The following is a 16,263-nucleotide window of genomic DNA, read 5'->3' on the forward strand; positions in this document are numbered from 1 at the left end:
TGTGTGTGTGTGTGTGTGTGTGTGTGTGTGTGTGTGTGTTGAGTGGTCATTAGTCTCTGTTTACAGTGGAGCGAGCCTGGCCAGCTGGCATGTGACGTGTGATGTGCCTCACTGTGGTGTACCACTGTGAGACCCCCGTGGCAGAGTCGTGGAGGCCCAGCAGCCCTCTTCCCCAGGCGTGCCGCAGAGACCATGGCGAGCCCTCGGCAGATGGAGCCTCTAGCGTTTTTCTCGTCTCTCTTCCTCAAGCAAAGAAGAGGTGGAGTGAGTGCTGGAGGTGCGACTGGCCCTGGCCCCCATCACAGATGCCAGGAGAAGGCTGAGACTCTGGCGAGGCCCTGCTGGGAGGGTGCTGGGCCGGAACAGGTGCAATCTCAGCCCCTCGATCCCCTCTGTCAGCACCTCAGTGGTGCAGCCCGCGCTCGCTTCCTGTCCTCGCTCCTTCTCATTCACACACTCGAGAGGTGTTGTGGGGTTACATCCAGCCTCTCCCTCCACCCAGCAACGAAACCAGGCACCAAAAATTATGGCCAGACACAGTTCTCGTGCTGCCTTGTGATTTCCTTTCATAAGGAACAGAGTTGAAAGCACAGTAGCAGAAGTGTATGTTTGTGACCCTCAGAGGGCAAACATTGGAGTTGTGTTGACTCAGGCGTTTTCCTCTGCTGGCCATGATATGCACCTCGGCTGACCTCACCACTGCCAGAGGGCCAACACAACCACTCTCCCATCAGCCCTTGCTTTATCGCCAGCAGCTACAAGACAAAGAGGTGCTGCCGTATACCTGGCCGCAGCCGGCATCCCGCATGATGGAAAGAGTTTATGACAGAAGAGGGTGGGTGGTGAGGCCCAACAGGCCACCTTGACCTGTCCCTGCTCAGAGGACCTTGGTGAACCTTTCCCCCATTGCCCCCCCACCCCCACTGCGACCTGGACACTCCAACCGCCACTGAGTTATTATCATAATTTCCCGAAGAGGCATCACAGGGCCTCCATGACTAGATAGGCATCCGTGTTTTACAGAATGTTTTGTGTTTTATTGCCTTTAAGTCCCTCATAGGCCAGCAGAGAGGGCCCACAATCATAAGAAAACCAGTCATGTGAAAAATGAAGGACCTCGCGTACAGGACTGAGAGGTGAAGAAGGGAAATAATAAAATAAATGACAAATGTGGAGCTCGACTGTATTTCATGTTCAAACCCGTCTCGCCTTCCAGCCCTCGGCTGCACTAAAAACATATGAGGGGAAAGAGGGAAATAATAATAATAATGAATTCAGCCAATCTCACAGTTGCAAAAAGAACAGAAGCTTTTTTTTTACCCGTCTCATGGTTTATACTTGAAAAAAAAAAAAAACCCACTCCTGGCCCTCTCATTCCCCCTCCCGGGTTCTTTGACAACATGACGGCCGTAAGATGCCCAGGGGCATTCCAAGCTGCCACCGTCCCCGCCATTTCATGTCCGAGCCCACCTGGGGTAAACAAAAAAGGACTTGGAGCGACAGAATATTAACTAAAGAAGAGAGGGGAAAAATCGCACTGACAAAACTGAAAATACTTTTCAACCTGTCAAACTTTAGGTCTTAAAAAATATCACTTTCATTGTCTCTTTTGTGGAGTAATTCTCCCGTCCTCTCCCTCGATCCCCTGCAGGCTTTTAAAGGTGCAGTATATGAAAAATAAAACATCTGTTTAATCTAGCTATTTCAAAGGCAAATCCCCTTTTGATCAAAAAACGATATTGATCTGACTTGTGTGGTGAGGATTTCTCCTTTAAACTTAAAATATCATGGAGTCTTTGTGACAAATCAATACTCTGGCTGATTTTTGAGGCTTGTTTCAAAGGGCACAAGATCCATTTGAATATGGTTGCATTTGCATTTATTATTTTTACCATCAGAATATAAATTGACCTTGCATATATTTATGTTATAAATTAATGTGTAAAACATGATCTCGCCCTAGCATAAAAAGGGGGATGTCTTTATGTTCTTGCTTTTTTAAACTGATAATCATCCTCTTGTGGCTGGTTCATGGCACCTGACTGATGCAGTGCTGGCGAGGTCAGCGACAGGGAACCTGTGACAGGCACGCGGCCCCTGGTGGAATGAACTGGTCCTAATATTCCTTGTGCTTTAGCGTGTCTGTCCTCACCCCTCACTCTGTGTCTGAGGGGCCCCGACATCGGGCCCCAGCTATCTCCACATCTCCCCATTTTCTTTAATTACACCTCGGGTTATTGCTTTTGGGCCATATGGAAGGCAGATATTGAGACCAGATAAGATGTATAAACTTCTGTCAACACCACAGCATATTAGGTAGAGCTGGAAGCATATTATCTCTATTCTATCCTTCCAATTAGCGCCCAATATCAAAATACATTAAGACAAGTCTGTCGACAAGGAGCAGGAAAACATTACAATAATGGGGCCTTCGTCTGTTTTTTATTAAAATTGTATTACTTCCTTGCATTTGTTTTCTTTGCCACAAAATGAAAAGTCATTTCCACCAAGGGACCCAATAAAAACACAGATAAATTACCCATTTAAACCCAGTGGCCTGAGAACTCCCTGTGCTCAGCTGGTCCACACTGGCCTCAGGGCTTTACAGTGGGTCTTCAGAAACAAATTGCTACTTTAAAAATAAACAGTGTAGGTTCTCACGAGAAAACTTCTTTTCCTACATAAACTCGGAGATTTGGTGTGCCATGGTGTCGCATATGTCCCCTCAAATCAAAGGATACAAGACACTGTGTCATTACTGGAACATTTTGAACATGAAATATTGGATTACAGAGGGATGCATCGGAGCAATGTGGATTTTTAAAGCAGTAATGGCTCCATTATCTTAACAGGAAAATGTCAAGGAAAAACAAATGACACCCTAAACCCATATAAGGCCTGTATCATCTGATCTGATATACACAGCATCAACATAGACTCAGACTCAGCTCACCTCCCAGTGACACCATGTTCATCTGGAAGCTACCGACATAACCACAAAGCTCTCCAAGAGCACAACTGTCTTCCTCACTAGAAATAATGTGTATATTGCAACTGTTTACATGATTGAATTCACTGCAACCAGACAGGGAGAGGTCATTCCGAGCCTCACTGCAGCATCCGGATATACAGTATACACTGAGAGACATGGAGGGAATAAAGGAGGAGAAGAGAGCGGCAGGATGAGGGAGTGGGGAGAGGTCACTTTGAGAAGCTGGATGAAAGAACATGCCAAACAGCGTCTCTGGATCTCTCTCTCTTTTCTATAATCCCCTCTCTGATCCACCGATGCCCGGGCCAATCATTTGAGGCCGGCCGCAACCCGTGATCACCGGGCCCTAATCTGAGTCCCCGGCCCGTCCGCAGTCCACCTCATACAGCACCGGCTGGCTGCCAGCAGAGGAGTGGCAGGCTTAGCCTTCTCCAGAGAGACAGCTAGAGGTTGTCTCTACATGGATGGGCACTTCGCAGCTCGGCAGGGGCGGGAGGAAGGGGCAACATAGCAGCTGCTCAGGGCATATGGGCTGAATTCATTAAGTCTGGCCAAATAAGCCAATTGTGGAGGCGGTAAAAAGTATGCGTTTGTATGTCTGATAGGGAAACAGAAACAGAGATCACTCACTGAATTTGAGCACTGAGCTCAAATATTCTGGCACACAAATATTCTGAGCACAAATATCCTGTGTGATAGCTTTGTCCTAGGGTATTACACTTGATGAAGTTGATTCAAGGCCCACCAAATGAAAAAATCTGGATCTATTTGTGATGGGCAGTGATTGAGCTGTTAGATGCATAGATTGCGTGTCCTTGAGGACTTTGCTGTACATCTCCAAATGCCATGAGACTGCTCTCTGCCTCAGAAATAAACCTAATCACAATCTGTAAATGTTACAGCTGTTTCCTTAATAGACCTGGCCTGACTTTGGAGGCCTGCATTTATATTCACACACATGAACCAAAGACAAAACTGAATGCTGATACATGGGATCAGCAGATGTTGAAAGCATGGTATACAATGTATTTCATAAATTATTTCAACATTTGTGCCAGTGTGTGCGATAGAATGTCTTGTGGCCTATGCTGTCCGCTCTTCACTCAGTTATGACATTGTTGTGAAGAATTTCTGTTCTTTCACTTTAAAGAACACATACCTGACACTAACAGCTGTCTTCTGCCAGACTTACATTCATTCCTCTTTATCCAGCAAAAGGTATAATGTATGCTAATCCCCCAAATGTCAATAGGAACTCTGTTCAATGCATTTGAGATAGTAGTGAAGAAGGGGTTGCTCCTATCGAAGAGCTGGAAGATAAAGTCAATGGCACAGTCAATAACAATAAGGTTGTAGGCTTTAATGAGGAATGTTAATTTGAACACAATCAACTGGATTTCAGCTTAGCTGATTATCAACCTTGGACTTGTATGAGGGTGCTGATAATGCTGGCAGTACAGGGAGGGCATTTTTATTTGTGACAGCTATTTTCAGGGGGGCTTTTCAAAAAAAAAAAAAAAAAAAAAAAAAATCAGTTTGCCTTTTGGCTGTTTAAGTTAAAACTAACAAACGAAAAAGGGTGAAATTAAAAAAACCTAAACAAAGACAGGGTCAGACAACACTGCACTGTTCACTGCAGTGAACTTTATTTAGAAAATACAAGAAATGTTGTATATACACTTTACAGAATATAAATCCTGGATAACAAACAGTAATTAAAGTTAATATAACCGAAGTCACTGGCCCCTCTGTGTAATGGACATTCACCCGACTCCCACTGGAGCAATTTAAAGCCTCAGTCCAAACCTCCTCCTCATGTTACAGGCAATGCGGCCTGCTCCTCACTCTCTCCTTGATCCCATTCCATCAGCAGCTCTGAGGACACCTCTGTAAACAGATGATCCCAGTCCCAGCTCACATCATCCTGCAGAGCAAAAGGAGAGACGAAAGAGAGGGAGAAAAAAGAATCAGAGGCAGAAGGAGACATACCAAGAAAGAGAGCATGGGGAACAGAGGTAGCAAAGAGAGGAGAATGGGGGAAGGAGAGCAGAGGGTGTTAATGTACACATCATAAATCTTGATTACCTGGGAGACAGAGTGGCAACGTCCCTTGGTGCTCTAGAAACAGCTGGACAGTCCGTCGCTGGGAGCTCACAAGCTATATTTACTAAAAACTCACTCACCTCTTTCACCTCCTGCTCTGGTGCTAAAACCTTGGTGAGGAGCTTCAAGTCAATCTCTCCATCCTAAAGAAAGAGTGCAGTAAAATTCACGCGGCTTACACATAACGGGGGTGTTGTTATTTGCAAAATCAAATGGACCACCTTGATGAGAAGAAACATGAAAATACCAAACAGACATAAGAATAAATGTTCTTGACTTACTAAGGTCTGAAAGGCAGAGTAATACTTCAGATCATTGTCCAGATCTCTGTAGGTCATTACCCGGTTCACCTGGATGCTAACAGGGTGTCAGAAAGTCAGAATAGGCCTCTGATACACTGTATCTGACTTGTATTTTAATCCAGACAACACATCACAGAAAAACAGTAGCTATGCTGACTGCGGTGCTTTCACACTACTAGCAAACCAAGACTGAGAAGTGGTTTTGGAGAAGTTTGGAGTTTGTGCACAATAAGGCTCTAAGACTCCAAGCAAAGACCACAGAGGGCAGGAGATTGTTGCCAAGTGGTAAACGCTTCAAATTGAAACCCAGCTGCTTATCTGTGGGTTGGAATTAAGTTGGGGGGGGCTCTCAAAGTGGCCGGGGCCTAGCAGTGCATGCCAGTCCTACTTACTGCACATTACACGCTACATTGCCCCCGCAATGAGTTCAATGTGGATATTATCTCGCACAGAGAGCAAGCCCCAGCCTAATAACCTCCACCGCTGTCATAGCCTTGCTACATATTCGACACATGTCGGCGTGTCTCTCACTGCCCTGTAAATCAAAGGGCCCGGTTAGTAAGGACCCTGGTAACCGAGGTGCATAAATCACACCCAACTGTTATTTCTCCATTTCAGCCGATAAAGCAAGACACTCTGCGATGGCACAAGTAGAGTACAGGTAACCATCAAAGTCACCAGAGCAGGCTACTGATCTAGTGTCCTGTGCACGGACAGAGGTTACCGGTCTGGTTCGACATGCTGTGTGTGTGTATATATCCTGAGTGATAAAGATCAACTTCTAAGAGTTTAAAGTGTACACTACCTTGGTGGAGCTGCAACTTGCATGGTGAGGTCTTCTTCCTGTACTTCTTCAAGGTCTGGAATCACTGGAATATCTCAAAAACCAAAAACAGAGACCACAACACTTTACGGATGATCTGACTACATTTGAAATGGTGTCAAAATTTGAGAAAATCTAATCGGTGGCCAGATGACAGAATCATTTATAAAAAAAATACAGTAAATCCCCTGCGTATGGCTTCTAGAAGCATGCATTTTTGTGTGAGTATGTTTATTTGTGACCATGTCCGTGTGGCACTTTCTCCACTCCCTCTCTCTCGCTACATCCTCATAAGAGCTGCCCTGTCACAATAGCCATGCGGCCATGAATATTCAGGAGGCGAGGCGGCAGCTCTTCCTGCTGTGAGAGGGCCGCTGGCCAGGGGCTCCCCAGAAAGCACCCCCTGCTACCTTAGCATTTGGGCCCTGTCAGCGCCGCCCACCCCCAGGACCCGCAGTGGCCGGTAGGCCGACCTCCATGTCCACTCTGCCACTCCGACTGGGGCGGCATCCAGCCATGTGCAAGAGTATTTGCTTGCGGGCCCATCTGTGTGGGGTCGGAAGTCACAGTGCGGCCTGGCAGGGGCTGCGGTGCCAGGAGCCGCCAGCCCGCTGCTCAAACAGTGGGAACCCACTTTAATTGGCAAAACGCAACAGGACAGAGGATGGCTCCACTCCCAAGAAGGACAGGGCAAACTTTCATAGCATTTTTCAGATGGACATTTGTTGGAGCAGGGAAATAAGATAGGCATAATAAGGGATGTAGAAGCATAAACAAGATAATGGTTATTAATGAATAAAGAGACTGATGGAAATGTATTCAGAGATGTTGTGCTTACATTTATAACGAAAAGGTTAGTGAGTAGCTAAAGAAGAACGTCGGGCTCAACAATCAATGAGGAAAAAATGTTTTGCCAAAAATTTGGTCTATGTTTTATCATGTCAACGATAAGCATTTTTGTGTGGTACAGACAGTTATATTTTCTGGGGAGGCAGCAGACTGTGCATCCTTGTTAGCTCTACAGCTGAGTGTTGACAGTGACATAGACAGAGAGTGGGGTGGAGGAAGCAAACGAAGAGAGCGGAACAGACACAGAAGGTGAGAGAAAAAGAGAGCTTGACTGCATGAAGACGGTTGCCAGTAATCTCTAACCACAGTACTGCACCCTGAGGGGATAGTCAATAGAGGAGCTAAATAGAGGTGAAAAGATGGAAGTCTGCATCTGATGTGAGGAAATATCTTGGCATCTATGTCACCGTACCTTCAAATAAATTCTTGAAAATAAGTGTAGTTGAAGAAATATATCGATCACTGAGGAAACACTAAATTTCTGTACTCCATAAAAGTTATGGAGTGTTCCAATGAAGATAAATTATTTTGATTCTGAGATGGAGGAAGAATTCTGATGAAAACTTGGTCAAAACCTAACCCATCAACTACTTTCCACAGATACCAAAACCTCACCCTCTGTTGATAACTTATTTCTTTCTCTTTTTTAATTAAACCAAATTAAAAATGCCATGCTCGTTTAGCCGCTGACAAGATTCATCTGTGTTTCTGATATCCAAATAAATGCAGGCGTGGGTATTTCATATTCATGAGGCCCCAGTGACACTTTGTCCTCTCATTTACAAAGCACAGCGTTCAGCAGAATCTGTCCCCCCTGGACCCCCAATCAAATTTAATGGTCTTAGTGCAATGACATCAAAAAGCCTTGCTGTCCAACTCTTTGCTAACAGCTTCCTGGGTTGTCTATCTGTCCACACATGCGCTTTTTCGTTTCAGCCACTAATGCACTATTAACACACTCCATGAAAGTTCAATGTGAAGCACAGAGGCATATGTTGTCTATATGCAAAGTCTATTATTAAGTAAAAAAAGGAACAACATTTTTAAATGAACTTTAAATTCAACCTATTACTGGAGGTCAAGCAGGGCATCAAAGCAGCTGCAAACAAGCCAGTGTTTTCTTCTGATGCAAAGGGCAACTCCATCAGGAGGAGATGTGCCTCCTCTGCACGGCACACATCACCTACTCTGACTTCCTTCCCTCGGTTGGACATGTATCAATGTGGCTTTTGTCTGGCAGCGAGCAGGCCACGCATATCCTTATTACACGGTCTCGTCCGGCTTCCTCGCTGAAGCATGTAAATATCAAAAGGGGATAATTTGCTGTGAATGTAGGCATACTCCCGGCAGGCACACACCACTCAGCGACTTTGGAGAACAGGACGCCTCTCCCCATCACTACGAAGGGGTCCAGTCAAATGATTACCTAGGCACAGAGGCCATTTGAAATTGCTTATGGGACAATATTCAACACAACACCGACTAAAAGTAAGACACTGAGACATGAAACACATGAGTGTGTTTGCGATACTGGTGCTATTTTAAGTGACCAGCAGCAGGCTGTGGGGGCAGCTGATGGGGAGATGGGAGCAAGGGACTGATCTAGCCTTCTCTCTCTCTTTCTCCCTCTGTGCTTGTAGCCAGTGGACATAAGGGATAAGGGTAGGGGACATAATCAAGATCGCAGGGGCTATCTCACTAACCCTCAGCACTGTAATTTCCAATGCCCCTGCCTCCGGCTCTGTATTAAGAGGTCTCCCTCCACAGAGTAATAATCTTTCTGGCGGCATTAACTGCAAGAGAACCAAACCTCTGGACTCCTTCATATTGTCAGCACACTGGCCATTTTAGCCAGTGTGCTGACAAAATGTGTGTGTATACATTTATATAATAGTAATATAACAGTATTATTTAAAAAAAAAAAAAGACCTTACACCCTGCAGTTTATTTCATTGTCATTGTCATCATTTCATTTGTATTTATTATTTTCAGCTTTCTAGTACATTTGTAAGTATTCTCCCACTTTCAACAACATGCACCAGCAATTAAGACTTTAAAATGCATATAAAATACATTGTACAATACAATATTGTAGCAACGTAGTGTGAAATATACACTAGAGCCGAGTGATAATTAAATGTTATTGCTTACCATCTCAAATCTCTCAAATCATCATCCTTTTTCTCATGAGCTCATGGTTCTCACGAGAAAATGATGACGATAAATGATCAAAAGTTAAATATTTCAATTACCAATTAAACGCCATTTAACTTCATGGGATGAAAATTAATTTAAATTTTTTTTAAAAATATTATCAAATATTCATAGCGTTCCTTCTTTAGTTGTATAATTTATTTATCTTCTTCTGACTACTCTGAATTGCATGTATTGCAATATTCTGAATTTTGAAAAATAATTGACTTTTTTAAACGAGATAACAATAAGCAGGGTGTAGCAAAAAGGCATTTAATTTAAAATGGTATTTCTTCATAAATCGCATTACACGATACTGTCTGAGGTACTGATGTGCTTAAGTCCTTCAGTATTGTCAGCTGAGCATTTCATGCTGCTAACTATCTTTCCTAAGGTAATTTTACCGCTTTGCACTGCAAAATGGAACAATTATCGTAGGCAAGGCTTTGCTGAGATTTCCCTCCTCAGTCCTGACATTGTTTGTGAGTGATCAGAGTTGGGCCCTCAGGTGACTCAGTCAAAGCAGCAATGTTTCCGCTAGAATCTATTCAACAGCTCCTGCCTGACACTCTGACTGTGTGTGCATGTGACTTACTGTGTTGATCTGGGTTTTGAGGGAAACACTTCAAATCATGTCACAATATTCTCCATCAACTTTGAATCTAACTTTATTTAATGAGCATATGTACTCGTCATTTACATCAAAAGGGGTTGGGCTTATACAGTGTCACACGCTCGGTGGTCAAAGGCAGAGTTCTAACAAATGAATCCATGCTGGATCCTAAGAGAAATATGGTGTTAGCATGATCTGACTGCCTGCGTATCTGCTCTACTTCCAGAGGATGAATGTGCCAGGGAGGAACTGGAGGGCTCCTCTTTACCCATGAGGAGAGACACAGAGTGGGGGATTGCGAGGTGCTCTTACCTCCTTCATCATCTGATCCCTGGGGAGTTTGTGGTCGCAGGCGGCGGCTGTAGAAACAAGAAGTGTGAGAGTATGAATTATTTAATACTTTCAAAAATGGAGCCCAATGGTTAGGTCATCACAGGGAGTGAGTGAGTTTGCTCCCGGGCTACTTTGCTTTGATGATGGGCCTGTTTTTTGTCTTGTCTTTCTCTCATGGTAGACAGGATGCTTGCTCAGTATGCTAAAGTCTAACTGGACTACAGAATAGTGGACTCTGCCAAAAGGCACTGATGGTGCTATGAGACTCTGTTATGCTGTCTGGGTGACCAGCCTAGATGTCCTGGACAAGATCACCTCTAGGAATTTTTAAAAAACAAACCCAGCTGGAGCAGCAGTCTGAATAAGTCTTACTAAGACAAGACAGTTGTGACAGAAGCACAACATAAGGGATTTTTCTACAGGGTAACATCTTTAGTTTAAAAAAAAAAGCCTCTGCCTGACTGCAGCCGTTGAGGCACTGTGCTCCAACTGTGATGATGAGTAAAACATACACGACTACCTCCTCTACCTGCCTCTCCTCATGGTGACGTCTATTCTAGTCACAGGATGATGTGAGGGAGGACGAGAAAAAAAACTACAATAACAGGAAAACTTGGCTCCTAACAGTAATAAAAGTGATGACAACTCAGTCACGCCGTTTTTTAATCATGTTAAGTGATTGTTATTGGAAGACAGGGATTAGTTGCAACAAAGGACAATCTGAAAGTACAGTGCCATTTCCAATTTACTACAAAGGAAACAAACATATAAACTGACCTATTTTTATCCATACACACAAAAATTTAACTGTCATTCAATTCAATCAGTAACTGCACTGAGCACGCTAAAATATGGATGAGGTGTCAGAATCAACTTACTCTTCCAGGTCCTCAGGTGCAAGTCTTCTTGAAGATCTGTTTATCAGCAGAAAGAGCAACTGTTAGACAAATTAAACAACATACTTTTTGGATGACCTTTTCCTTCCTTCAGTATAACAGTACGAACAATCCCTCCTGATAGATACATCTTCTTCATCTTTATCTAATGATAGTAATTCTGCTACGTCAGACACAGCGGGGTCTACAGTAGTTGTGTCTTCTCTCCCCTCTGTTTTCTCAGCCTTGTCTCCTGCTGGATCAGGCAGCTATTTTCAGACTTCTTTCCATATACACAGCTCAGTTTGAACAGAGGACGCCAGACACCAAAATACTGTATTCTGACACTTCTCTACCTCAGCACAGTATTTTTAGTCTTTAAGAAATGTAAAGCAGTAAAAGTTGACATCAGAGAAAAACAAACATAGCGTTATTAGCATTATTTTTATAAGATTTAACATTTAACCATATCAATCATCATATAAGAAATGAATCAAAGCAGAGTAAGTTTTGGTATGTTTTGATTAGTAACCAAAAAATGTGTATGAGGTTTTTTTCATGAAGTTAAATGCTTTTGGTAGATCTCCTGGTTGAGTAGTGCCCCCTACTGGATTTAAAGGTAATACATTCAGTACTCGATTTTCACAGTACAGACCTCCAGGATTCATTGATATTCAATAAATATTGAATTTATACATGAAGATATATTTATCTAAAATACAAGTATTAAGAGGTGCTTATTACAATAAATCAGCCCCATTGTTGGGATTCAAATCTAAGCATACTTACAATGTTCAGGGATTCCTAACACAGTGAATACAATGAATTTTTCCTTATCTGAATTGAGCCTCTAAGGATAAATGGTTTCGTATGCTGTACAGATTGTAAACATCTGTGATAACACAAACTCTTCTTCATTTGACCGTCAGAGCAGATGACATTTCAATCCAAGCCGGATCTTCATCGAAACAAATTAATGCTTGCGCATAAAATATAGATATAGGGACACCTGAGTACCTCTTTTTTAAAATCACACCTCATCTTTCATTAATCTAAATACATAAAACTGGCATTTAAATTATAATATATTTATTATGTGAACTGGAAAAATTGAAACCTTCTTAATTCATCTTTTTTAAGCCAGACACAAAACAGAAGGAGAAAATGATGAAAAACACAATTACCTAACCAATTTTCAGACAATAATCTTTACTCCTGCCTTGTCTGTCTTATCCATGCTGTCTGAGCCCAGACCAACTACCTTGAAGGTACTAGAGTCCACCCAGGCAGGGCAAAGAGGAGCTAAGGGAGCCTACCTGCCTGCCCTTGGACTGTGTCCTGTCTGGGGGGCGGGGGTGGCGACACTTAAGACACATTACAGGCCCCTTGATTAAGACTCATGTAAGGCAAAGCATTAGACATGGTAAAACTGTCTGGAAAAAGTTGTTAGGGATAAAATATATTGTGACAACCTGGTTTCAAAGGTTCATCAATAAACTGACAGATCATTTAGTGTCAATTAGAAGTGATAGATCGACAAATCCCGGGATTTCTACGCTGGGATTAGTGGGAGGAGGACGGCGGTGATTGAGCATGAGGGGTGACATTGAAGGGAAAAGTCCTTGCCAGTTCCAGGGGGGACCATTACTTACTTTGTTTCAGAGAGGATCAATGCACGTGCAAACCCCTCTTACACCTCCTGTATTTCAATCGCTTTGAGACTGGGTATCAAGCTGGGTTACGTAAAAGCAGAGAAGCGACACGCTGACCTTCTGTGAGAAAGGAAAGATCTATTGAGTTTGCTGTTTTCCCTGCTTGCACTAACGGTGCAGTAAACTACGCAAATAAGCACAATTGACTGAGCCTGTTCACTTCAATGCATCTCCTGTGCTCTCACCTCCATTGAGACTGAAGAAAAGAAGCACAGTGGCAGTTGGAAGAGAAAACAAAAGAGACAGTTCTACGGTATAATAAAAAATCTCACATTCAGTTATTCATGTACAGTATTTACGTTTAGATTTGTTAGCTGTAGACAAAAGCTTTTGGAAAGCAGTTTCCATCTGTTCCAAATATTTCATGAATTCTCCATGTTATGCTCCATGTGTAAAGAGCAGACTGCAGTGGTAAGGGGTGATTAAGTGGCTTGAACCCCTGTGATGAAGTGGCTAGCTGACTAACAGTGCCCTCCTGTGGCTGATGCATTAACCATGTCAATTACCGCCTTGCTCACAGATGAAGACGAATGGAGAGTTGCCTGCTCAGACAGGCTCCCTCTAACCTTGTTGATTCACTGCCTGAGTGCCAAATATGCACTGATAAATAAGCTCATTCAAGAGCATGAGAGTTCATTAATAACACATAACCCAAGACCACAGCTCGAGGTCCAAGCCTTCAGTACAGCCACAGGAGATGGGGGAAAAGGTGAAGCAACGTACTTGGCAGATCCAGACCCAGAGCTTTCTTCTGCCCAGCCACCCTGCCGCCGGGCCGGTTTAGTGGGGGGGCCCTGGAAGAAGAGAGAACTTTAATAGCAAACAGCTTCATTGGATGTTTATTCACTCACATTGAGGATAAATAAGTCATATTCGTAAGAATTTTTACTTTTATCAGGCTTTAATCCTGGAAAATAAAGCACAACGTTATGTTTGTATAAAATATATCTTTAATTTTGTTAAAATTATGTTTTGCAAAAGTATTTATTGGGCGTAGTGATGAATAGGCTATATTTTGTGCTTTATGAAGATACAAAATGCATAAACAAGAGACATGTAAAGACCTGTCTTTGTGAGTTTTTAAAGTGGAAGTTTGCCAGTAGAGGGCTCTCTTGTCTACAACAGAAAATCAAGACCCCAACAGGAGAAGCTGACCCCAAAGCTTAGCATAAATGTAAAAGGTTAAAAAAAAAAGTAAATTTAGTTCGTCCTGCTAAAGGTTTGGTTTAAACCAAAGTTCTCGTCTAATCTTGAACTCCAGTATTTAAGCTACAAGCTACCAAAAAGCTTCTGTACAATAAACAATATGTCTGGTATGTGCAGCACAGGGTCATCTCTAAGCAATCCATTGTTTTGTTTTCAATACTGTAGCACTGCAGCACCAAAACATATGGAGCAGAGTGTGGGAACTGCCAGGGACTGTAAGTCTGACCCTAAAATAGATTCACAGAAAAAAAATGACCCTCTCCATCTCATTCTTTTATTCTGAAAATAGTAAACTCAGTATGCATGTCAATCCTGAGACCGGGACCCTGAGACCAGCACTTGAATGAATGAATTCCTCAGATTGCACAAGGGTGGACACAAGACAAATGAATTAGAAGAAAGAAAAAAAAAAAAGAAAAGAAAAAAAAACAGACAACATTTCTCATTACTAAATTGGGTCTGCAGAGAACCAAGTGCTCGTGGAGAATTTCTTTTGTTATGATGAAAGAAGAAACAATCTTTTATGGCTAAGTCCTTCACCAAAGCCATTTATAAATCTGAATGTCATCATTAAGCAGGGTAGAGGGAGGTGGAGCCCACTCTGCTCCACTGTATATAACCATTAATTTAGAGAGCCAAGGCTGAACAAGCTCCCTCCAATTTGTATAATTGGTAACTGTCTCTGTCTATTAAGACCAAGAAAGGATTGCAATAATGACAATAAGCAACATCGCAAAAATTCCTTCTAGTTATGTGAAATCCCCCTGTTGTTAAATGTTTGGTATTTCTGACAATGACCAACTTTCATGAGAGAAAAGATAATAAGGTCAAGTGTCTTTGAGTGTAATAAATTCATCTGACAGTTATTTCACTCAACAAAAATGGAGGGGACGATAAGTGTCCTGAAAAACAAAACAATATGTGCCTCCAATTCTGCATGACCAAATATGAACCTCAGAGTTGTAGTAAAATAGTTATGGCTGTTAAGGCAATTAGTTTAGCCCTCGTGGTTTCTAATTTAGGATTCTCTGATGGTCTCCAGGGCAAGGATCTTGTGGTGGCCAAACCCTATGAGCCCATAAAAGAAATTGAGTCTTTGTTTAAAAGGATGTCAGGAATGTGACCAATCAGTTGGGTATTTTAGTCAGAAGAGGCCAGGGTTGATAAACGAAGACTGCAAATAAACCCACCCAGTCACACGACACTCCGGAAAAATGTATTGCATGCACAGAGCAGGTCAGAGAGGGCGCGAGAATACTGGTTCATACATTAGGGAAGTTGGCCTAATTTGGGAAGATAAGCCTAAAGCAAGGACATAGCTGATATTTTTCGCTTCGGGAATGTTGTCTGGATTACAGTTTGCCAATCCAGGAGATGTGACTGATTCCATAAATGCCAATGATAGTAAAGTGAAATTATTTGTTGTATTTCTACTGTCACCTCTGATTTGAATTCTCTCACACATTTTTATCCTATATTTAGTCTAAATTTAGCATCATTATATCCAACATGTTTCAAGAGGCAGAGATAACTGAGAGAACTATATGACAACATTTCTGCAGGACTTTAGGTGATTCATGTAAAATTAGTTAGCATTAAAGCAAGGATTTATGAAACTTGATGTTAAGAGTCATCAGTAATCTGTTTGTTTTTCAAATAAACAGTTTACAAGAGTACAATTACAGTAGTTTGTGACTCTAAAGTTTAAAAGTGTTTTGGAGCTTGTATGAAGTAACACTTGAAAACACTTCATGCAAGTACATAAGATCTAATACAAACAGGACAATAAATACAAAGCAGCTACTGTGAAAGTTCTGTGTATACTTTAAAAGCTGCTTAAGTAGGAAAATGACAACTCAAATGTCTCTGCATAAATAAGCATTCCATTAAAACTTTATACCAGGCATGTCAAGTTGGCCTCATTGTGTGTGCCATCATGTGAGAGAGGGTGAATCTCAGCAGGTCTAACTATCAAATTCAACCAGCTGAACTGAAGATAAAAATTATGGTAACTCGTGTTAATGAATCCAACTCTATTGTAAATGGTATAAAGTTGATATCTAGAGCATTAGCAACAGAAGCCATGCAAAGTCACCAGTTTTTTCATGCTACCTACCTTGTCTTCATCCTTTGATTTATGTATGAGACAAAACCAAAATGCATATCGATGATGCTTACTGTGATGTGAAATTATAACATGCAACTAACAGTCTATTATCACATGATAACATACTTCTCCCATTGCAGCAGAGGTGGAGGGTT

The 16,263-nt window shown here is 42.2% G+C and overlaps 1 protein-coding gene across 2 annotated transcripts in view; it reads right to left on the reverse strand.

Annotated features, from left to right (window-relative positions):
* Positions 1-4,598: 4,598 nt before the first annotated feature.
* LOC120795081 (intraflagellar transport protein 43 homolog A) overlaps positions 4,599-16,263 on the reverse strand; it is a 13,131-nt gene continuing 1,466 nt past the window's right edge. Inside the window, exons 2-9 of one of the 2 annotated variants that reach the window (XM_040136583.1) lie at positions 16,235-16,263; positions 13,519-13,589; positions 11,087-11,122; positions 10,188-10,234; positions 6,203-6,275; positions 5,377-5,452; positions 5,176-5,238; positions 4,599-4,916 (exon numbers count right to left, since the gene is read on the reverse strand). The exon at positions 16,235-16,263 is cut by the window's right edge and continues 73 nt beyond it. In XM_040136583.1, coding sequence (XP_039992517.1) covers positions 4,806-4,916; positions 5,176-5,238; positions 5,377-5,452; positions 6,203-6,275; positions 10,188-10,234; positions 11,087-11,122; positions 13,519-13,589; positions 16,235-16,263 — 506 coding nt within the window. In that variant the 3' untranslated portion in view covers positions 4,599-4,805. Of the gene's footprint in view, positions 4,917-5,077; positions 5,239-5,376; positions 5,453-6,202; positions 6,276-10,187; positions 10,235-11,086; positions 11,123-13,518; positions 13,590-16,234 lie in introns of both variants that reach the window. The other variant, XM_040136584.1, reaches the window with a different exon arrangement.

The sequence above is a fragment of the Xiphias gladius genome, chromosome 10 (assembly GCF_016859285.1).
Source record: "Xiphias gladius isolate SHS-SW01 ecotype Sanya breed wild chromosome 10, ASM1685928v1, whole genome shotgun sequence".
In the NCBI taxonomy this organism is placed as follows: Eukaryota; Metazoa; Chordata; class Actinopteri; order Istiophoriformes; family Xiphiidae; genus Xiphias; species Xiphias gladius.